This window comes from Erythrolamprus reginae, chromosome 9, assembly GCF_031021105.1.
Source record: "Erythrolamprus reginae isolate rEryReg1 chromosome 9, rEryReg1.hap1, whole genome shotgun sequence".
NCBI classification, from domain to species: domain Eukaryota; kingdom Metazoa; phylum Chordata; class Lepidosauria; order Squamata; family Dipsadidae; genus Erythrolamprus; species Erythrolamprus reginae.
This window is the reverse complement of record NC_091958.1, coordinates 35,893,408-35,917,032: the sequence shown is the minus strand read 5'-3', so window position 1 is coordinate 35,917,032 and position 23,625 is coordinate 35,893,408. Positions and strand designations below refer to the sequence as shown.

Here is a 23,625-nt window from a genome sequence, read left to right as displayed (position 1 = left end):
AAGAAGCAGAAAAATCAGCAGAAGCAGAATCAGGAGAAGAAGCAGAAGAAGCAGAAGAAGCAGAAGAAGCAGAAGAAGCAGAAGAAGCAGAAGCAGCAGAAGCAGCAGAAGCAGCAGAAGCAGAAGCAGAAGCAGAAGCAGAAGCAGAAGCAGAAGCAGAAGCAGAAGCAGAAGCAGAAGCAGAAGAAGAAGAAGAAGAAGAAGAAGAAGAAGAAGAAGAAGAAGAAGAAGAAGAAGAAGAAGTTGTGAGCCACCCCGAGTCTTCGGAGAGCGGCGGCATACAAATCTAATAAATTATTATTATTATTATTATTATTATTATTATTATTATTATTATTATTATTATGAGAGACAGACAGTCTAACCCAGGGATAGGCAAAGTTGGCTCTTCTATGACGTGTGGACTTCAACTCCCAGAATTCCTGAGCTAGTGTGATTGGTGGAATTCTGGAACATGAAGTCCACACGTCATAGAAGAGCCAACTTTACCTGTCCCTGGTCTAACCAGATTGCCATTCAGTAAATTTAGTCCACGGTCCACAGAATAGTCAGTTTGAAGTATTCCTGGCTCATGGGAAGGATGGTTCCATTGTATTCCCATTGATTCATCCTCACTTGAATTAATGTGTTATTTTCTGGATTTGGACAAAGGGGAATGAGGGTCAAGGACAAAGATTATTAGATAGACAGCCTATATGTTCAGAAAAGAGAAGTTGTATGTAAAATAGTTCTATACTTTACATACTGTCGAAGAGCATCAGTGAAACAAAACAATTCTACTGGTGGGTGGACAGTTGATTGTTTGATTATGTGTCATCATAATCACATAAAAGTTGGTGTCAACCCTTTGCAATGCAGAGATAGACTTGTTCTGGCACAATTTTTCCCTGTTGAAAAAGTATGTTTTTAGAGAGATAGAAAAAAAAAAAATTCAGCTGAAATCTAAATTCCAATTTGTTTATTACTATAGAAAGACTGGAGTAGATCTGTTCATACTATTAATCTTTGACAGAGTTTTCTTTCTTTTGTGGTTGCCTTTAATCCTTTTTGCTTCTTTATTTGTTTTTGACTTTGGAAATTTAGGTTTTATGCAGACCTTATAGTGGATGGCTTTAAGTTCCATTTTCTGGACTACCCAGAGCATTTAGACTTGGGTAGGCCACAGCTGGATTTTTTATTTTTTTAAACCACTAATCAGCAAAAAGAAAGACAGGAGTTTCAATATTCAAATGTCTTCAAAGGGTTTTTATAAGGGAGGGAGGGTGGGAGAAAAGTGAGATGATATAGGAGGGGGAAGGAAGGAGGGAGGTGGAAAGGAAGGGAGGAAGGATTTCCAAGAACTATGTAAATTTCAGGAAGGTTCTTTAAAAGGGGGAGGGAGGGAGGAAAGAAGGAAAGAAGGAAGGAAAGGGGAGAATGGCATGGAGAAAGAGTGGAAGGAAGAAAAATAAATTTCAATTCTGAGTAAAAGTATTACCCTTGCCCGATTATACTGTCAGTGTCTAAATGACTTTGCAACTGACAATTTTGTTTGAATTGCAAGGAAGCTGCCCTCAGCAGGCCAATTATGAGAAGAAGAATACATTATTAGCTGAGTCAGGGCTTCCCAAGTTATCCCCTCCATATATAATGAAAAATGGAATTACCTTTCAGATAATAATCCTAGGTGAAGATCAATTTTAATTAAACTGTTATAATGTGAAGCCAAGATTCTGAGACCAGAGGCAGTTTAAGCTAGGTATTAGTGTTTTCATTCTCCAAAGTCCGTTTTAAAATTCCTCAGTCATATATTCATTCATTCATTCATAAAATCACCCAGGTGTTGGAATAGTTTCCCTTTTATACCATGAAAGAATTGCTATAGAAGAAGAGGAAATTGGTAATACACCTGAAGTCAAAACATGCTCAGATTTGAACCACTCCTCTCTCTCTGTCTCTGATCTGCTGGAGTGAGCAGCAATACTACATTCTAACCACTGTGCCACGATGGCTCACAAGTATATGTATATGTATGTACGGGCATGTGTGTGTGTTTGTGTATATACCGTGTTTCCCCGATAGTAAGACAGTGTCTTACTTTCTTTTTACTCCCAAAAGCCCCACTAGGTCTTACTTTCGGGGTATGTCTTACATACCCCCCCCCCACCGTTTCTCGCCTCCACTCACCAAATTGACAGGGTGAAGTCGGGAAGACCCAGGGAAGGTTTCTTCGGCCGCCCAGCAGCTGATCTGCTCGGCAGCGCGGCAGCAGCCCTGGCGGCGGTTCCCTCCGCTTTGACGGCGCTGGTCCGCTCGCTCGTCCCCGCAACTGACCCGCTTCCCCGACACGCGTCTGGAGGGGAGGAGCCGCTCTGCGCAGTTGGGCAGCCCTGCCTGCTGGAAAGGAGGCGGGCGAAGGAGGGCACAGCTCCGGCCGCCCGCTCGGCTCGCTTCTACAACTTCGGACCAGCGCCGTCCTTCGCCTCACATTTCCGGGTTGGCGAGCCTGGATTGTTTTTCCTGTGAGCGCTGGTCCCCGCTAAGCCTTCTGCGCCTGACTCGGCGAGGTGAGAGGGAAGAAGGAGAAGCGCAAGTGGATGCGGAGCGCCCGGGAGGCATTTATCCTTCCTTCGCTCCGCATCCACTTGTGCTTCTCCTTCTTCCCTCTCGCCTCACCGAGTCAGGCGCAGAAGGCTTAGCGCGGACCAGCGCTCACAGGAAAAACAATCCAGGCTCGCCAACCCGGAAATGCGAGGCGAAGGACGGCGCTGGTCCGAAGTTGTAGAAGCGAGCTGAGCGGGTGGCCGGAGCTGCGCCCTCCTTCGCCCGCCTCCTTTCCGGCAGGCAGGGCTGCCCAACTGCGCAGAGCGGCTCCTCCCCTCCAGACGCGTGTCGGGGAAACGGGTTGGTTGCGGGGACGAGCAAGCAGACCAGCGCCGTCAAAGCGGAGGGAACCGCCGCCAGGGCGCCGCGAACTGCTCCAACGCCTCCCTCGCTTTTAGTACTGTGTTTCCCCGAAAGTAAGACATATGTCTTACTTTCGGGGTATGGCTTATATTAGCCGACCCCCCTGAAACCCCCATATGTCTTACAGTCGGGGGGGTCTTACTATCGGGGAAACACGGTATGTGTATAATGGGCAGCCAAAATTTTTACTGCCACACTGTGGGTGTGGCTTATTTTGTGGGTATGGCTTAATGGTCATGTGACTGGGTAGGAGTGGCTTGCTGGCCATGTGACCAGGTGGGAGTGGCTTGAATGATCATCATCGTTCAAGTGAACTATTAAGTCCTCGACTTACAACCTTACCAGTGTCGCTCGCTGGAGTGATAATTTGCTTTGTGTTTCCCATGTTCTCCTTTCTCAAGCTGGGCAGTTAGGTGAACGGGTGCTGCCAGAAGCATAAATGCTGCCAGCACCGCTTCCACCCACGCCTTCTGCTTGCACCTCAGGTGGGAGGTGGCTGCATGAGGCTGGAGGGGAGCTGGGCAGGAGAGATGGAAGCTCGTCCAAGGCCAGGAAGGAGGAAAGAGGAAAAAAGCAAGCAGCGCAGACACAGTGGCAGCAGCAGCAGGGAAAAAAAGGAGAGCCGAGCAGAGACAGCCGCCGATCAGCTGGAGCTGCGCACACATCTTCATTTCCGCCACTGCTGCCCACCACTGTGTGTATATGTATATGTGTATAAATGTGTATGTGCAGGGGGGAGGTAATGTAGGCATGTATGTATGTATGCAGGTATGCAGGTATATTCTTTTGAGAGCAGGCATCAAAATTTCATTCTTTTAAAATTCAGTTTTAAAAACAAAATACAAAAACAAAGGTATCACCCATAAACATATTTACATTTTTCAATTCTGTGTCTTTGGTTTACTTTCTTTATGCATTCCAATCACTCTATTTCTTTTCCTTTCGAGTCAATTATAATTTTTTTCCCATACAGTAACAAATTATTTTTTATTGACAGTTCTGCAGTTCTAAAGTAAGTCTATTCATTGTTGCAAAGTCCAGCATTTTTTTGATGACCAAGGTTTCTCTTCTCCCTTTTCCTTCTCTCCTCTCTTCTCCTCTCCCCTCTTCTCATCTGAATAGATAAAGCCAATCCCATTAAACAGTAAACTTTGGAGTGAAAATAGGACTCATGGAATGTGTTACTTTTCTCAAGATTGCAACCCAGCCAATGACGGGCAGCAGGCGGTGTTTCCAGGTGAATAGAATAGAATAGAATAGAATTCTTTATTGGCCAGGTGTGATTGGACACACAAGGAATTTGTCTTGGTGCAGATGCTCTCAGTGTACATAAAAGAAAAAGATACATTTGTCAAGAATCATGTGGTACAACACTAATTGTCATAGGGGTCAAATAAGCAATGAAGAAACAATATTAATAAAAATCTTAGGATACAAGCAACAAGTTACAGTCATACAGTCCTAAGTGGGAGGAAACGGGTGATAGGAATGATGAGGAAAAAACCCATTAGTAACAGTAGTACAGACTTAGTAAAAAGTGTGAGTGTTGAGGGAATTATTTGTTTAGAAGAATGATGGCATTCAGGGAAAAACTGTTCTTGTGTCTAGTTGTCTTGGTGTGCAGTGCTCTTAGTGTGCGGCTCCAGTAGGAAAATCCCGGATGCGTGCGCAGCTGTGCATCCCGACGCACCCGCACATGAGATTTGGCTTCTGCTCATGCGCAGCAAACCAAAAGCGAGATTTTGGCTATTTTCGCCATTTTTTCTGCATGCGCAGAAGCAAAAGTATAGGCAAAAATAGCTGAAATCTCACTCTCGTGCGCATCCTCGCGTGATTTTTAGCTTGCTGTGCACATGCAGAAGCCACATCTCACGCTGACAGGTGTGTGCGTGTCCAATGGCGCCAGCGTGCCCGCAACAGCCTCCAAGGGAGCTCCAGTAGCAGGTAAGAAGAGTGGCCCCTCACTGAACCCAGCAGAGAAAGGAGGGCTTTCAACTTTCCAGAAGCAGCACATTTTGTACTAGTCAACCAAGGGAATGTTTCCCGTTTGTAATTTTCCTGTCCAATGTAAATCCTCTCCATTTCTGTAGATGCATGCTTCGGAGAGAAAATTTTTACTATTAGCAGTGTCAGGAAAAAAATAGCCATCGCTAACAAAGAAACAAAAACAGCTTAATTATGTATGCAGTTGTACAATTAAACTAATTGTTCATCTGCCGCAAAAACAGACATTCATTGCATTCTATATTATAATGGGGAACATGATGCTCAATTAATACTATTGTGCAGACCAATGTGCAAGTGATATAAAATGATTAGCGCTGTGCAGAAATCCCTATTTGGATTTTTTCTTTTTCAGTGTGATTTGGAGAATAAATGGGTAGGCATACACATGGAATTATAGGATTGGAAGAGATCTTGGAGGTCTTCTAGTCCAGCCCCTTTCCCAAGCAGGAGACTCTATACCAGTGATGGTGAGCCGTTTTTTCTTGGGTGCTGAAAGACCATGCACATGTGCTATCACGCATGTGTGAGTGCCCAAATCCACAATTCAATGCCTGGGGAGGGCGAAAACAGCTTCTCTCACCTACCCCCCCTCCAGGAGGCCCTCTGAAGGCTGGAAACGGCCTGTAGGCTCATATTTCTCCGTCCCCAGGCTCCAAAGGCTTCCCTGGAGCTTGGGAGGGTAAAAAGCCCTCCCCCATCCCCCTGGAGGCTCTCTGGAAGCTAAAAACGCCCTCCCAGAGCCTCTGTGAGAGACAAAAATCAGCTGGCTGGCACATACATGCATGCTGGAGTTGCGCTAGGGCAACAGATCGTGTGCTAGCAGATATGGCTTCGAGTGCCACCTGTGGCACCCATGTCATAGGTTCACCATCACTGCTCTATACCATTCTGGACAAATGCTATCCAGTCTCTTCTTCAAAACCTCCAGTAATGGAGCATCTAAAATTTCTGGAGGCAAACTATTCAACTGATTAATTGTTCTCACTATTAGGAAATTCCTCCTTAATTCTAGGTTGCTTCTCTCCTTGATTAGTCTCCATCCATTTCTTCTTTTCCAGCTTTCCGGTGCTTTGGAAAAAGTGTCCATCTTCTAGTCCTTCTTTTCAGGAGACATGCTAGGCAATCGAACCACTTCCACCTGACCTGCCTCTGTAGAATTCTGAGCATCCAGTGGCAAGATAAGGTGCCTGACACTGAGATCCTCTCTGGAGCAGCCCTGCCATCAATTCCCACCCTGCTGAAGAAAGCCCAGACACGCTGGTCAGGCCATTGCATTCCTAAACAGCTCCTGATAAGTCCTCAACTTGCAACCTTACCAGTGTCGCTCGCTGGGGTGACAATTTGCTTCGCGTTTCCCACACTCTCCTTTCTGGGCCACCCCCGCACCCCTCACATCAAGCTAGGTAGCTAGATGAACAGGTGCTGCCAGAAGCACAAATGCTGACAGCGCCGCTTCCACCCAGGCCTTCTGCTTGCACCTCAGGTGCGAGGTGGCTGCATGAGGCTGGAGGGGAGCCGGGCAGGAGAGAGGGAAGATCGCCCGAAGCCATGAAGGGGGAAAGAGGAAAAAAGTAAGGAGCGCAGCAGCAGCAAGGAAAAAAAGGGGAGCCCAGCCAAGACCAGTAATCCAGGAAGTGACAGACTCTGATCAGCTGGAGCTGTACACGCATCTTCATTTCCGCCGGTGGAATTGTGTTCCACCCTGTCCTGCCTGCTGCCCACCCCTGACTACCACACTATAGTGTGGCCCGTATCGGGTGCAACCCATTACTGTACCAGACAGATTTTCCTTCCAACATTGGCGATCGTAAGGCAAATGACCAGTAAAAAAAACTGGCAACAGGAGAAAGTGCCTGAGCAATAAAGAGGCAGAGAACTGAGTGGTGAGGAAGAGAGCGTGAACAGCTCTTCTGGGTAGGGAAACCCTTGTCCATCAAGCTAAAGTTTTTTTTTTCAAAAATGAAGGGTCTGAATTGCTTTCAAGAAATTAATCTATTTATAGCTAGAGGCCAAATAACTCATGATGCATCATACATAATCAGCCTCTGCACTTTCAAAAATAATCAAGGAGATTAATGTTTTCTTTATTAACCTGAAGTATTTGCAATGGTGAGCTTTTTTACATTGGCCGCTTCACAGTCCCCAATAAGAAAACCTTAGGATACCCAAAGGATATTTTGGATGGCATTTTAGTGTTTCTAGAGTAAGAGAAGGGAAAGAAGGGAAAAAAGGGAAAAAAGAAAAAGAAAAGAAGGGAGAGGAAGGGAAAGGGAAGGGAAGGAAAGGAAGGGAGGGGGGAAGGGAAGAGAGGGGAGGGAAGAGGAGGGGAGGGAATAAAGGAAAGGAAAGGAAAGGAAAGAGCAATCAGACCCCAACCAGTGGGAATTATTTTTTTGCAAATACTTCCAAGGTTGAAATGATTCTACAACTTTAATATCAACTTGCAGTATCTTTGCTGAATCGGAGAGTTTATTATCATACTTCTTTGTAACTGCTGTACACTTATTGTCTAGCTCACACATGCCAAACTAACATGTGTCACTGTAGTTTGTTAAATCAATATAACTACTGACACATCATGCTACACTTATGGTTTATATACCATAGTGATTGGATTCACTTACGTGCTAATCAGGGGTGGATTGCTCCTGTCAATGCTATTGGTGCATTGCGCGCACAGCTTTGGGTGTCTTCCAGGCGTGCACATCCCAGCGTGTTTTTGTTTCTGCACATGCGCAGGAAGCAAAATTTTGCAAGGGGACACACGTGCATGCAAACCTTTGGTGATTTTCTTGCTTCCATGCATGCGCAGAATCCATTTCCCTCCCTCCTCCCTTCCTCCCTTCCTTCTTTCCCTTCCTTTCCCTTCTTTCTTCCCGTCTTATTTTTCCTTCCTTGCTCTCTTCCCATCTTCTCTACCTCCCTTCCTCCTTTTCCTTCCCTTTCCTTCCCTTTTCATTTCCTTCTCCTTCTTTCCTTCCTTCCTTCCTCCCTCCCTTCCCTTCCTTCTTCCTTCCTCTCTAATAAAAATGCCCTGATGGCCTTAAGTGCGAGGACCAGTTGTAAGTAACCTTTTTTTCTTTAATGCCATTGTAAATTTCAACAGCCACTGAACAAATGTTGATAATTTTCTGCATGATAGTTGTGGCATCTTACATTAAAAACTGTAAGCTTGGATACATTTCCCAAAAGAATGAATGAAGAAGTTATAAAGAACTCTGAGATTCAAACTTCTTCAGAGCGGGGGGGGGGAAAAACCCTTTCAGGTAATATGAGGACCAATATTTGAAACTCATTTCTCAATCTCCTTTCTTGTAATTTGAACCCATTGATTCAGGTTGTAGTTTCTAGAACCCGCGGAAAACAAAATAGCTCCATTATCTCTCTGACAGCCCTTCCAATATCATGTCACTGCTTAATCCTCTCTTTTCCAGGACAAATAGCACGTCAATCAACTTATCTTTATCATCCAAAGCTAATGCTGTAGCTAAACTAAGGCTTCAACAAAATTAAAATGTCACCCCAATTTATTTATTTATTTGTTTGTTTCTTTGTTTGTTTGTTTATTTATTTTATTTCTTTGTCAATCAAGTATACGATAGTAGTTTATACAAACATAACATAGAAAGTAATGATAAAAGAAGATAATAGGAGAGTAGGACAGGGACAGTAGGCACAATGGTTTGCTTATACACTTAGAAAAGGGGAGAGGTCAACTGTAGATAATCTAAGGTTGAAGATTTTGGGGAAGAAACCACAGAGTCCAGTAGTGCATTCCAGACTTTGAATCCTCTATTGCTGAAGTCGTATTTTCTGCAGTGTAGTTTGGAGCGGTTTAAATTTATTTTGAATCTATTACGTGCTCATGTGTTGTTGTGATTAAAGGTGAAGTAGTCATTAATAGGAAGGACATTTTGATATATGATTTTGTGAACTAGATTAGTTCAGAGGCGACATAGTTGTAAATTGTCTAATTTCAGTATTTCAAGTCTGGTGGAGTAAGGAAGGAGGAGTGAAGGACTCTTCTTGTGAAATATTTCTGGACCCTCTAGATCAGACCTCGGCAAGGGGCGGCCCTCAGGCTGCATCCAGCCTGTCCACTGTCTGTGACCGGCCCGCCCACTATCCAGGCCTTGGAGGTCAGGGTCCACTCCAGTGCGAGGATGAAAGAGCTCACCATGTCTGCCGGGACTCCTACAGTACCTGCTTTCCTGGTGAATCATGAGAAAAGCAGGAACCGGAGGAGTCCTGGCAGATGCGGTGAGCTCTTTCATCCTCGCATTGGAGCAGACCCCGACCTCCTACCAAGAGCGGCTGAGCACAGAAACCACGCAAACACTGCAGCGCAGTGACTGTGGTGCACCGTGTTGCCGTAAAGCAAACAATTAGTCTGTAGAGTGGGTCTGGGTGTTTAGGTCACGCCAGGGTCTGGGTCTTTACAGTATTGGGTAGAACTGAGTTAATTATATTAGTCCAGTCCTCTAAAACCATTCCAATTTCTCATGCGGTCCCATGGCAAAATTAATTGCCCACCCCTGCTCTAGATTGTATTAATGTCAGATATGTAATGGGGAACCCATAGAGGTGAGCTGTATTCTAGAATTGGTCTGACAAATGTAAGCTCTGGTTAGCAGTTTGATGTTACCAGAGAAAAAGCTACGGAAGATTAGATTAACAACTCTTAATGCTTTTTTTGGCAATGTTCTTACAGTGGGCTCTAGCAGTTAGGTCATTGGATATGAGTACTCCAAGGTCTTTGACAGAGTGAGGGTCGTCTACAAGTTTATTTCCACCAAGTTTATATTTAGTATTCTGATTCTTTTTACCAATGTGTAAGACAGAGCATTTACTGGTTGAGATTTGAAGTTGCCAGTTGTGTAACTCTTTTCAGGTGGAGAAATCAAGGTGGCAATTTTCAGCATTTTCTCCCAAGCAAAGGATAAATACTTTTTTAAAAAGAAAACAAAAATGTTCACCACTGTAGGGATCCTTTTAAAAATAAAAAACAAGCAATGATGAAAGTCTAAATCAAAATCCCAGCAGGTTGCTTCGCCCAGTGGCTAGAAAAAGAGGCTTTGAGAAGATGCAGCATTTTTGTTTTTATACTCCCAGAGACATTGCGGATTTTCTTCCTTTTTCTTTTCTTTTCTTTTAAAGAAAAACCAAGGCGTATAAGAAAGATGCCCCAAGTATCTTAATGCTCTTTGGTAAATTTGAATTAACATTGACATCGAATGCAGACTCCATATTTTATTTTAAATCGCTGCGAAAATGTTTGTGTTCCTCCAGCTACAAGGCTGTTAAGAATTGCTGTTTCTCGTATCCTCATTTCAAAGCATTGCAGATCAAGGTCAAACAAAACTTGAAGGCATGAGTTTTAGAGCCCCTAACAAAACAAAACCAGTTGAACACACGCCCATCCCCTGGGAAAATAATGAAAGAGAGTCTTTAAGGAGAGTTTAGAGGCCGATTTAGCCTTGAGAAAAGAGACAATTCCCTCGGCGGAACAGATGTCACATAGAAAGAGGCTGTGACTTCTCTCTCGTTCCAGGGTGCAGGACATGGACTAATGGTTTTAAGTCACAGATCCTGGAAGCTAGAAAATAATGGCAAGATTCTGTTACAAATAGTGGTGGGATTCAAAAAATTTAGCAAGCAGTTCTCTGCCCTAATGACTAGAAAGGTAGGTGTATCCATAGGGTAAAGTGACCAGATTTTAACATTGGTAAAGAGGGACACCATTGATGGGTGTGAGTTGAGGTTCTTGATTAAATATTTAGTTTGTATGGAGCAAAAAAAAAGTATTTATTTTTCTCTCTATCTCTCTTTCTCTCTCTCTCCCTATCTCTCCCTCCTTCTTTCTTTCTCTCTCTCCCTTCCTTCCTTTCTTTCTCTCTCTCTGTCCCTCTTTCTTTCTCTCTTCCTTACTTCCTCTCTCTTTTATTCTCTCTCCCTCCTTCCATCCCCCTCGCTCTCTTTCTCTCTCTCTATCTTCCTCCCTCCCTTTCTATTTCTCTCTTTCTTTCTCTCTCTCTCTCCCTCTCTCTTTCTTTTTCTTTCTCTCTCTCACTTCCTTCCTCTCTTTTCTCTCTCTCTCTTTCTCTCTTCCACTCTCCCTGTATCTTTCTCTTTTTCTCTCTCTCTTTCTCCTTCCCCCCTTACTCTGTTTCTCTCTCTCACTCACTCACTCTCTCTCTCTTCCTCCTCCCTCCCCCATCATTTCAACAAGGCCAGGCTCAGCAAAGGGGCAAAATCAAGTCCGTTTTAAGGTTGCAGGATGTGAGATGAATTATCAAAAAGCAGGACTGTCCCGCCAAAAGCGGGATGTCTGGTCACCTAACATAGTTGGTTTGGCCATGGTGTGTGACAGGAAGCACTCAGCCTCCCTGTAGCCTCCTGGGAGTGAAAGCAGGCCATGAAGGGGGTGCCATACCTTCCACTGTCCTGTTTTTGGCATTGTAGGCCTACCTGCACTTACCTGGGAGCCAAAATAGGACACATGGAGACTTCTGGAAGGGGCAGGGAGGGAAACTTTGCACAGGTTCATCTAGTGCACCAATTGGGACCCTACGTGGATCAGGAGGCTCTTCTCATGGTCACTCATGCCCTTATCACCTCATGGTTAGATTATTGCAACGTGCTCTATATGGGGCTACCCTTGAAGAGCGTTCAGAGGCAACAGCTGGCCCAGAATGCAGCTGCATGAGCTGTTGTGTATGCATCTAGGTACACCCACATTAGACCAATTCTCTACCGAGTGCACTGGCTTTCGATTGGTCTCCGGATGCAATTCAAGGTGTTGGTCATTATCTTTGAAGTCCTACATGGCTTAGGGCCAGACTATCTTCAAGACCGCCTTCTACCACATAGTTCCTAGTGACCGATAAGGGTCTTCTCTGGATCCCGTCAGCTAAACTGTGTTGGTTGGCGGGCATGTGGGGGATGGCCTTCTCTGTGTCTGCTCCGACTCTTTGGAACCAGCTACATTTGAAGATCTGAACTGCCCCCACCCTACTGGCCTTCAAGAATGGTGTAAAGACCTCGCTTTTCCAGCAGGCCTGGGATCATTGATCTGATGATATACCATCAGGATCCGGTCATTAATGACATGCATGGTTTTTGTAGCTGTTTTAATTGTTTTTAATTGTTGATTTTAATTGTGTTTAACTGTTTTTAAGGGGGTTTCATATTACATTGTATGTGTTATTTTGGGGTTGTGAGCTGCCCAAAGTCTCTTGGGAGTTGGGTTGCATATAAATCCAAATAAATAAATAAAATAATTGGGGTCGGAACAGCCAGCAATTTAACTACCAGTTTGCCTAAACCGGCTCGAACCGGCTGAATCCCACCACTGGTTACAGCCCATCTCATTAAAGTATTGCTTTAGTTTTCTAGTTTTGCAGGGAGCGAGACCACAGCTGTGATAAGGGTATCTGTAAGAGGGATTTAAAGGCCTTGGGAATGGATATTAACAGCTGGGAAACCTTGACCTCTAATCATTCAGCTTGGAGGCTAAAGACGCAACATGACCTTCTCCATTTTGAAGAGACACTTGTCCAGCAGGCTGAGGCAATCCTGGAACCAGCAAAATCTAGGGGCCAGGCAGTGGACAGAATGGATCTGCCTTCAGTGTGGAAGGGATTACCACTCTCAGATTGGCCTTTTTACCCACACTAGGTGCTGCTTTATGAACTCTTTCCAGAGTACGATATCACAATCTTTCAAGAGTGAAGGTTGCCAATGCCAATGCAATAGTGTTCTATAGAAGAAAATATTTTTAGCTCAGGAACAAGCTGTAGAGTCCTCAGTGCTGTCAGAGCTTGGTTGTTTTCTTGGAGAAGTTTCACAACCCAACTAGGTAACATCAGTCTAGAAGGGCTTGTGGATCTGACATCATTGGGCTTCATCAGTTGGATTGACATCAGTTGGGCCTGATTGGGCTTCATTTCCTCATTGGGCTTCATTTTCTCATACTACAGTGAATTAGGGAAGGACCAGCCTACCAGAGATTCAGCAGGTTCTGTCGAATTGTGGAGAATTGGTAGCAGAAATTTTGAGTAGTTCAGAGAAGCGATAAATACCACCTCTGACTGGTCCTGCCCCCATCTATTCTCTGCTTCCAGCATCCCAACTGATTGTGAGGAAATGGGTATTTTTAAAGAAACCTTTCCCTGAAGTTGGGTGGGAATGGAGATTTTACAATATCCTTCACCTGCCACACCCACCAAGCCACACCACACCCACCAAGTCATGCTAACAGAACTGGTAGTAAAAAAAATGAATGCCACCACTGTAGCCTACCCTCACATAGCTCAGTTTCCCTTTCCCCATCAGGCTGTCAAGCCACAATGATTGAGGACTGCTGGTTAGAGTTAGAGTTAGGGGTTGGGTTAGGTTAGGGTTAAAGTATGGATTAGACTTCTTTCCATTCAGATCTTTCATGACCAGCCTCAATAATGTAATTGCTCCCTTCATCTTCATCTTTTAATTCTAAATAATTATGGCTTGTCATGCAGTCAGCCAGATGTTCATTATACAGTGGTACCTCTACTTACAAACTTAATTCATTCTGTGACCAGGTTCTTAAATAGAAATGTTTGTAAGAAGAAGCAATTTTTCCCATAGGAATCAATGTAAAAGCAAATAATGCATGTGATTGGGGAAACCACAGGGAGGGTAGAGGCCCTGTTTCCTCCCAGGAGATTCCTAGAGAGGCCCCACAGAGGATTCTCTCCACCTTTTCTGGCCCTGTTTCCACCCAGGAGATTCCTAGAAAGGCCCCACAGAGGCTTCTCCCTGCCTTTTCTGGCCCTCTTTCCTCCCAGGAGATTCCTAGAGAAGCCCCATGGAGGCTTCTCCCCACCTTTTCCGGCCCTGTTTCCTCCCAGGAGATTTCTAGAGAGGCCCACAGAGGCTTCTCCCTGCCTTTTCCAGTTACAGTTTCAGAGCCTCAGGTTTATAAGTGGAAAGTGGTTCTTGAGAAGAGGCAAAAATATCTTGAACATCCAGTTCTTATCTAGAAAAGTTTGCAAGTAGAGGCATTCTTATGTAGAGGTACCTTTGTATAGATCAAACTTCAAATGACTATCTGCACATTTTTTTTGTCTTTACAGAAAATATATTGGGCAAGAACAACTCAATAGTGGTATTTACATTTTCCTAAAGACAACTATTTTCTTGTTGATTTTTTTTTAAAAAAACCCATCTCCAGTCTATTGTGAGTCAGTTGAGGGCAGAATTGACCTCACCATTTATATCCACACCAGAGAATTCAATGTGACCCATTTAAGAAGCCAACTAAATAGTTTGGGGAAAACTAAATAGTTGGGGGAAAGATCAGAAGCAACGTGAGGAAATATTATTTTACTGAAAGAGTAGTAGATGCTTGGAACAAACTTCCAGCCGACGTGGTTGGTAAATCCACAGTAACTGAATTTAAACCTGCCTGGGATAAACATATATCCATCGTAAGATAATACAGGAAATAATATAAGGGCAGACTAGATGGACCAGGAGGTCTTTTTTCTGCCATCAGTCTTCTATGTTTCTATGTTTCTATGTAACTAGAATCACCCCACAAGGGTTTTGAGCCTGTTTCTTGTGTGCAGTTCCCAATTGTTGAGAATTGACAATGATTAAGACAATGATATCATGACACATAAGCTCTCACAAGGAATTACCATTATGGCAGGATGGAAGGGCTTAGTAGCTTCAAGGAGAATGAGGGTAATGCTGGAAGGAACATATACTCCCAGAAGTTTCTATTCGGCTGAAAAGGCCAAAACTGGAGTCTGAAGCTAAGAATAACCCATAAAATAGATGAGGGTAGCTAAATCAATCTAAAAGGAACTCATGAATCAAACTCAGAAGATGGCAATAGCAATAGCATTGATGGATGATCTCTGGCGGGCCCAGGACAGGGGTTTATCCTCTGTCCTGGTGCTTCTCAACCTCTCAGCGGCTTTTGATACCATCGACCATGATATGCTTCTGCGCTGGCTGGGGGGGGGGTTTGGAGTGGGAGGCACTGTTCTTCAGCGGTTCTCCTCCTACCTCTCTGGCCGGTCGCAGTCGGTGTTAGTGGGGGGTCAGAGGTCGAACTCTAGGTTGCTCTCTTCTGGGGTGCCTCAGGGGTCGGTCCTTTCCCCCCTGCTATTTAATATCTACATGAAACCCCCGGGTGAGATCATCCAAGGGCATGGGGTGAGGTATCATCAGTACGCTGATGATACCCAGCTTTAAATCTCCACCCCATGTCCAGTCAGCGAAGCTGTGGAAGTGATGTTCCGGTGCCTGGAGGCTGTTAGGGTCTGGATGGGTATCAATAGACTCAAACTCAACCCTGATAAGATGGAGTGGCTGTGGGTTTTGCCCCCCAAGGACAATTCTATCTGAATGTCCATCACCCTGGGGGGGGAATTATTGACCCCCTCAGAGAGGGTCTGCAACTTGGGCGTCCTCCTCGATCCACAGCTAACATTAGAAAACCATCTTTCAGCTGTGGCGAGAGGGGTGTTTGCCCAGGTTCACCTTGTCCACCAGCTGCGGCCCTATTTGGACCAGGAGTCACTAATCACAGTCACTCATGCCCTCATCACCTCGAGGTTCAAAAATCATGGGCTTTCCTAGGTATGCCCATGTCACACCAACACTCCGTAGTCTGCATTGGTTGCCGATCAGTCTCCGGTCACAATTAAGTCTAAAATAACAATTTTACATTAAAAACCTAAAAAAAACCTTATATAAAAACATACACACAAACATTCCATACATAAAAACTACATAGGCAAGGGGAGATGTCTCAGTTCCCCCATGCCTGACGGCAGAGGTGGGTTTTAAGAAGTTTATGAAAGGCAAGGAGGGTGGGAGCAGTCCTGATCTCTGGGGGAGCTGCTTCCAGAGGGTTGGGGCTGCCACAGAGAAGGCTCTTCCCCTGGGTCCCGCCAGCCGACATTGTTTAGTCGATGGAACCCAGAGAAGGCCAACTCTGTGGGACCTAACCGGCTGCTGGGATTTGTGCGGCAGAAGGCGGTCTCGCAGATATTCTGGTCCAGTGCCATGAAGGGCTTTATAGGTTATAACCAACACTTTGAATTGTGACCGGAAACCGATCGGCAACCAATGCAGACTGCGGAGTGTTGGTGTAACATGGGCATACCTAGGGAAGCCCATGATTGCTCTCGCAGCTGCATTCTGCACGATCTGAAGTTTCTGAACACTCTTCAAAGATAGCCCCATGTAGAGAGCGTTACAGTAGTCGAGCCTCGAGGTGATGAAGGCATGAGTGACTGTGAGTCCCGGTCCAAGTAGGGCTGCAACTGGTGCACCAGGGAAACCTGGGCAAACGCCCCCCTCGCCACAACTGAAAGATATTTCTCTAATGTGAGCTGTGGATCAAGGAGGATGCCCAAGTTGCGGACCCTCTCTGAGGGGGTCAATAATTCCCCCTCCAGAGTGATGGATGGACAGATAGAATTGTCCTTGGGAGGCAAAACCCACAGCCACTCCATCTTATCAGGGTTGAGTTTGAGTCTGTTCAATATTCTATTCTGTTCTGTTCTGTTCTACTCTACTCTATACTTCATTCCAATATTCTATCCTATCCTATTCCATTCCATTCCACTCCACCCCACCCCACCCCACTCCACCCTACTCTACTCTACTCTTCCTTCCAATATTCTGTTCTTCACTCCAATATTCTATTCTATTCTATCTATTCTATTCTATTCTATTCTATTCTATTCTCTTCTAGTCTAGTCTAGTCTAGTCTAGTCTAGTCTAGTCTCATTTAGTTTTGTCGCTAGGATAAGCCCCAGATGTTTCTATAAAATTATCAGGAGTCAAACTCAAATGAGATTTCACTTACTTTTAATTGAATTATGAGACTGTACTTTTGTGGCAGCTTCTGCAAGTTTGTTTTGTTTTGGGTGGATTTTATCATAATTTCATCCTGTCTTGCACTCATTTAGCTGCCTTCATGGTAATCTATTGCTTCACTCAGGTTTCTGGATTGTTACATTATAAAATGTAATAGCTTTTTTTTAATGGGGCTTTGTTTTCTAAGCTACCTTAATTATTTTGCACATGAGCAGAAAAGGAAAATGGAATTAGGAAAATAGAAATTTAAGAAGCTGCTTAATACCAAGTTGGTTCATTATTTTGCTGAGCTCAATATTGCATAATATTTTAGAACTCTGGCAGACTTTCATAATTTTCGGCAGAATTCCCATTTTGCATGGAAATCTAAATTCTCTGATCCAAGACAATTGCACCGAAGAAAAAAAATCAATACATAAGACAACAGGAAAGAAAACTGTTACTAACAATCTAACTGCCAAACATATTTCAAATATCAAACATAAATAAGTGAACTTTCATTGTATAGTGGTACCTCCACCTAGGAACACCTCTATTTACAAACTTTTTGAGATAAGAAGCGGGTGTTCAAGATTTTTTTGCCTCTTCTCAAGAACCATTTTCCACTTACAAACCTGAGCCTCCGAAACTGTAACTGGAAAAGGCAGGGAGAAGCCTCCATGGGGCCTCTCTAGGAATCTCCTGGGAGGAAACAGGGCTAGAAAAGGTGGAGATAAGCCTCCATGGGGCCTCTCTAGGAATCTCCTGGGAGGAAACAGGGCTAGAAAAGGCGGGGAGAAGCCTCCATGGGGCCTCTCTAGGAATCTCCTGGGAGGAAACAGGGCTAGAAAAGGCGGGGAGAAGCCTCCATGGGGCCTCTCTAGGAATCTCCTGGGAGGAAACAGGGCTAGAAAAGACAGGGAGAAGCCTCTGTGAAGCCTCTCTAGGAATCTGCTGGGAGGAAACAGGGCTGGAAAAGGCAGAGAGAAGCCTCCGTGGGGCCTCTCTAGGAATCTCCTGGGAGGAAACAGGGCCTCCACCCTCCCTGTGGTTTCCCCAATCTCACACATTATTTGCTTTTACATTGATTCCTATAGGAAAATTTGCTTCTTACATACTTTTCTATTTAAGAACCTGATCACAGAATGAATTATGTTCATAAGTAGAGGTACCACTGTATATTGCATATATGTGTTTGTACATAAGCCCACTTATGTATGCGTTCCTATTCATCTTAAATTTGTCTGTCTCAGAATCTTCTTCAGCTCACAAGAAGCCTTGAGTCATGGATTTGATGACTCCAAATTTAAGCTATCAGAATCTCTCCCCTTAATCTACTGCATAACAGTGGTGGTTATAAGATGGGATGTAAGGAAAACATGTGTCGCTTCGAGAAAGGGGGCATAGAAGTCTAATAAATAAATAATAAATAAATGAATATATACTGTCTTGAGCTCTAGCTAGGAGGTTAGTCTTAGGTCTCCAAACAACCAGAGTGTAATATAAAAACCTCTAACTATGGCAGTCAATATTTTATTTATTTATTATTAGAGTTGGAAGGGCCCCCGCAGGCCATCCAGTCCAACCCCATGCTGGTGAAGGAGACCCTACATCACTGTAGTCCAATAGCAGTCCAGTGTTTTCTTGAAGATCATTAGTGTTGGAGCGTTCACCACCTCTGCAGGTGAGTCGTTCCACTGTTGATCGCTCTCACAGTCAGAAAGTTCCTCCTTATTTCCAGGTTGAATCTCTCCTTGGACAGCTTCCAACTGTTGCTCCTTGTCTGGCTCTCTGGTGCTTTTGAACATAATGTGTTCCCTTCCTCCCTGTGGCAGCCTCTCAAGTATTTCTAGACTGCTGTCATGTCCCCTCTGGACTTCCTCTTTGCTAGACTATCCATGCCCAATTCCTGCAACATTTCCTCGTATGTTTTAATTTCTAGTCCCTTGATCATTCTGGTTGCTCTCTTCTGCACTTTTTCTAGAGTATCAATATCTCTTTTGCAACGTGGTGACCAAAACTGAATGCAGTACTCCAGGTATGGTCTAACTGGGGCATTATAGAGTGGTATTAGCACCTCCCTTGTCTTGGAATGTATTCCTCTGTTAATGCAGCTTACGATTGTGTTGGCTTTTTTATCCGTCACTGCACATTGTTGGCTCATGTTCAGTTTGTTGTCCACTAAGACTCCAAGATCTCTCTCACATTCACTGCTGCTGAGAGTGTTTTTGCCCAGTTTGTATGCGTGTTTTGGGTTTTTCTTACCTAGGTATCCTAATATCAATTACCTAATATCAATTATCAATTTATTATTAAAGTCTTAGACCAGAAAAAAGAACAAATAAAAGCACTCAGTTTATATACAATTAAACATTCTAGTATATAATAATATATAACAACTAAAATCTATAATAAAACCCAGTCTGTCAATTATTAATAATAATAATAATAATAATAATAATAATAATAATAATAATTTATTAGATTTGTATGCCGCCCCTCTCCGAAGACTTGGGGCGGTCTGACATGGTCTGACTATATGATTATTGCAATCCATAAACTGTTGTAGGTTCGACGCTAAAAAAGAAATGACTGAGCAGCGCAAAGGGTTTGCCGCAATTGTCATATAACATCACTATGGTGGAAAAGAAATGTGTTTGCAACAAATCCATGGCTTTCAATACATCTACCGTGTTTCCCTGAAAATAAGACCCCTATCTTATATTCTTTTGAACCATGAAATAATTGCCATGCACTCAAAAGTCTGATTGGGCTTATTATCAGGGGATGTCTTATTTTGGGGAAAACAGGATAGACAGACAGACAGACAGACAGACAGACAGACAGACAAGACAGACAGACACTGTGTTTCCCTGAAAATAAGACCCTGTCTTATATTTTTTTGAACTCTGAAATAAGCACTTGGCCCTATTGCCATGCATTCAAAAGCCCAATTGGGCTTATTATCAGGGGATGTCTTATTTTGGGGAAAACAGAATAGAGATAGATAGATAGATAGATAGATAGATAGATAGATAGATAGATAGATAGATAGATAGATAGATAGATAGATAGATGGATGGATGATAAAAGTTAGTTGGTTGGATGGTTCGTTGGACAGACACCGTGTTTCCCCAAAAATAAGACCCTGCCTTATATTTTTTTGAACTCTGAAATAAGTGCTTGACCTTATTGCCATGCACTCAAAAGCCCAATTGGGCTTATTATCAGATGATGTCTTATTTTGGGGGGAAACATGGTATATCTTCCCACACATGAGAAGGACCTTCTCCTACCACAAATAGCAATACACACAAATACAGCCTAAGTGAAGCAACATGACACAGATTTAGAAAGGAAACCCATAATCGTAAAATATATTGAGAGGTGGATGGAATATGCTTCTACACAAGCTCTAAGGCATTGTCTTGTTCATTCTGAAATTCTTCATAACCATAGAATCCAAGTAGTGCTTTGACGACACAATCACAGTCCTAACCTTTTGACATATACAACATGACTGTAACCAACACTTTGAGGGATTGTTTTGACCATCCACTTCCATGTGCACCCTTGCAGCCACACAACCTAGGATCTTCTGTCCATCAAGTATCTATTTCTCATCCCTTGAAAATATTGTTAACTAGTTTAAACACCAGCTTTCGACAAAGTTCATTCCTTCAGTAAAAGCCCTGCTGTTCTGTTTGCATTTACTATACACTTGCACTGTTCCCGGGTCTATTTGTCCCAGACTTTTAAAAATGTTGATTTTAGCTACTGTAAGTGTTTTTTTGAATACCTATTGCATTGGTATACTAATGTGAACATGCCTGATCATAAACAAATGAAAAATGAAATGAAAAATTAATGTTTATTTATTTATTTTGCTCAGAAAAAGCCTCCCGGCCCCCCTGGGTGTTTGCTATTATGTTCGCTTTATATAGAGAGTAGGCTGCAAATTCCAAATTCCATTTTACATTTGTTTATGATCAAGCACATTCACATTAGATATTCAAAAAACCCACTTACAGTAGCTAAAATCAACCTGTTTCTTAGTCCGGGTCAAATAGACCCAGGAACAATACAAGTGTATTGTCATTGCACCCAGCAAAAACTAAGCAACCCCCCCAAAAAAAATACTCATAGAAAGAACCCCTCAAATGAGGCAAAGTCATGTAATTTCAAGTTTCAGATATGCAAGGAAATTTTTTTACAGGGTCTCAAACTTTGTTTTGGGTCAAATAGATCCAAACAGAACAGCAGGGTGATAAAGCAGAAGACAACCAGGTTCTGGTAAAACATCAAAATCCTTTCTGCTAAAATCTATGCCGGGCAGGACGTGAAGAGCGGCTGAAATTTATCCTGAATCAAATCTCAGAGTCAAAATTCATCAAATATTTGTTTCTGCTGGGACGGTCAGGCCAGTTCAATAGGTTCCTAAAATGAACACCAGGCCCAGGACTCTGTCTGCTGAGGCTTTGGAAGAACGAATAGTATATTTTAAAGGAGAAGGTTGGGGGGGGGGGGATGAAAAAACCTACTTACGGTGGCTGTGCCTGAGACAGTTTGTGCATTTGTGTCACTTGCGTTTGGTTCAGAGTGCGTCTGCGCAGGTGGGTATAGATTTAACGTGTGCTCTGTAACCGTGGTTTGCCCGGAGTAGTCGGGGGTCGGGTGAGGATGGGGGCCAGTATAGTCTCCTGGGATGCCGTTTTGAGGAGGAGCAAACTGGGCGGAGGCGTAAGGCTGGGCCATTGTTTCGGGGGGTGCAGTGGCTTCCTGATTACCCTGTGGAAACACAAAACAACAGGAGAGAAAATTGAGTGGGATTTGGCTTTGCAGAGATTAATGCTTCTTTGAAGGTGCTTCATCACATTTCTGTCCAGCTCCTCTTCCTGCTGGGACCTCAGTAGAAGGTCCATTAGTCATCCATCTGCAGGAAAGCGCTGAGCTGCCACTGCTTTTACTCACAAATAAGGTTTCCTGGGGAACCCACACAATTTTTTAACTCAGCATCTTTAGTTTCTCTTCCTCAACCCAATCCAATGGTAAAATAACATCGCTTCAATAATGTCCAATAATTACATTGTCCTTATGAGCAATAGAAATAACATTTAGACTTCTATATTGCTTCACAGTGCTTTACAGCTCTCTCTACGTGGTTTACATATTGCCCCCAACAATCGGGGTCCTCATTTTACCACTCTTGGAAGGATGGAAGACTGAGTCAACCTTGAGCCTACTGAGATTCGATCTGCCAAACTGCTGGCAGCCGGTGATCAGCAGAAGTAGCCTGCAGTACTGCACTCTAACCACTGCACCACTGAGGCTCACTGAGCAAAATTGTGTTCATAGCCCAAAGGCAAGTTAACTGCCAATTGTATAAGATTGCAGTTAACTGCATAAAAGAGGGCCAGTAATTTTGAAATTATTGGTAAAATCTTAAATCGTGTAGCGTGGGACAAACAAAGAAGAAATATAACAATCTTTCAGACAGAGTATTCATAGTGCTCCTTTTTTAAAAAAAAACCACAGGAATATGCTTTCCTATGAAACGGAAGTCAAACAATCTGATTTTGAGATTTCATTTTCTCTCTCTCTTTGCTTAGTCTAACAAATATCCAGTAGTAGCAGAATATTATGAATATACATTGTGGAATACTTAAGCATTACCAGAAAAACACAGTCTATACTGCAAAACTATCAATGAATGAGGACTCTATAGCAATCATAAAAAAATTAAAAATGAATACATTGGATTTTTTAAAGTATTTTTAAACCATGAGTACTTACAAAGGAACAAGACATCCTGCCATACTATTATTTATCACTCTTACTTAGATAATAACATTGGAATTCAAGCCCTACCCTCTGTGACACCATGTTTAGTGTGTTTTATACTTTCAGCAACTTGTATGCAAAATAAAAACTAATCTACCAAATGATGCTCGGGTATAAATCAACTAACGTTTCCATCAACACATCTCCTTAAAAATATATGAATCTGACTTTTTTCAAATGGTCCCTAAAGCGGGTTCGGAAATATGAAAGAGATGGTGTCCAGGCTTCTTGAGTCAATGGAAATTCTTATTACTGATAGATCATAGATAGATGGATGGATGGATGGATGGATGGATGGATGGATGGACGGACGGACGGACAGACAGACAGACAGATGGCAGCTAGATAGATATAGAGATATGATCGATGGGTGGGTAGGTGGATTCATGAATGGATAGAGAGAGAGATAGTTCTCTATCTCTATCATCTCTAGTACTATCTATCCATCTCATCTATCTGGACAGATGTTATAAAGGAAAATCCCAGCCTCAGTGTCTTCTTTATTTATGAAGAACACTTCTGATTCTCATGGAAGCTCTCTAGAGTGGTGAAAAAAACAGGTTGAGATAGGAAAAGAGAATTTCAGGTGGGCATTATGTTTGAAAGGATATACCATTATGCAGAATTAAACCCAGAAAAGTCTAGTCCCGTGTTTCTTAACCTTGACAACCTTGGGGACCGGCTCTCTGGAACCAACTCCCCCCGGAGATTAGAACTGCCCCTACTCTCCTTGCCTTCTGTAAACTCCTTAAAACCCACCTTTGCCGTCAGGCATGGGGGAATTGAAACATCTCCCCCTGGGCATGTTTAATTTATACATGGTATGCTTGTGTGTGTGTCTGTTAGTTTATGGGGTTTTTTAAATTTCTAAATATTTTAATTAATTGCATTATTTATGATTTGTTTCACTTGTTGTGAGCCGCCCCGAGTCTTCGGAGAGGGGTGGCATACAAATCCAAATAATAAATAAATAAA

General features: G+C 43.3%; 1 protein-coding gene across 1 annotated transcript in view; it reads right to left on the bottom strand.

The window, feature by feature from the left end:
- The window catches only part of RBFOX1 (RNA binding fox-1 homolog 1), a 438,314-nt gene that overhangs the window by 256,826 nt on the left and 157,863 nt on the right, over positions 1–23,625 (bottom strand). The window contains exon 2 of the mRNA XM_070760820.1: positions 21,355–21,597. Coding sequence (XP_070616921.1) covers positions 21,355–21,564 — 210 coding nt within the window. The 5' untranslated portion in view covers positions 21,565–21,597. The remainder of the gene's footprint in view (positions 1–21,354; positions 21,598–23,625) is intronic.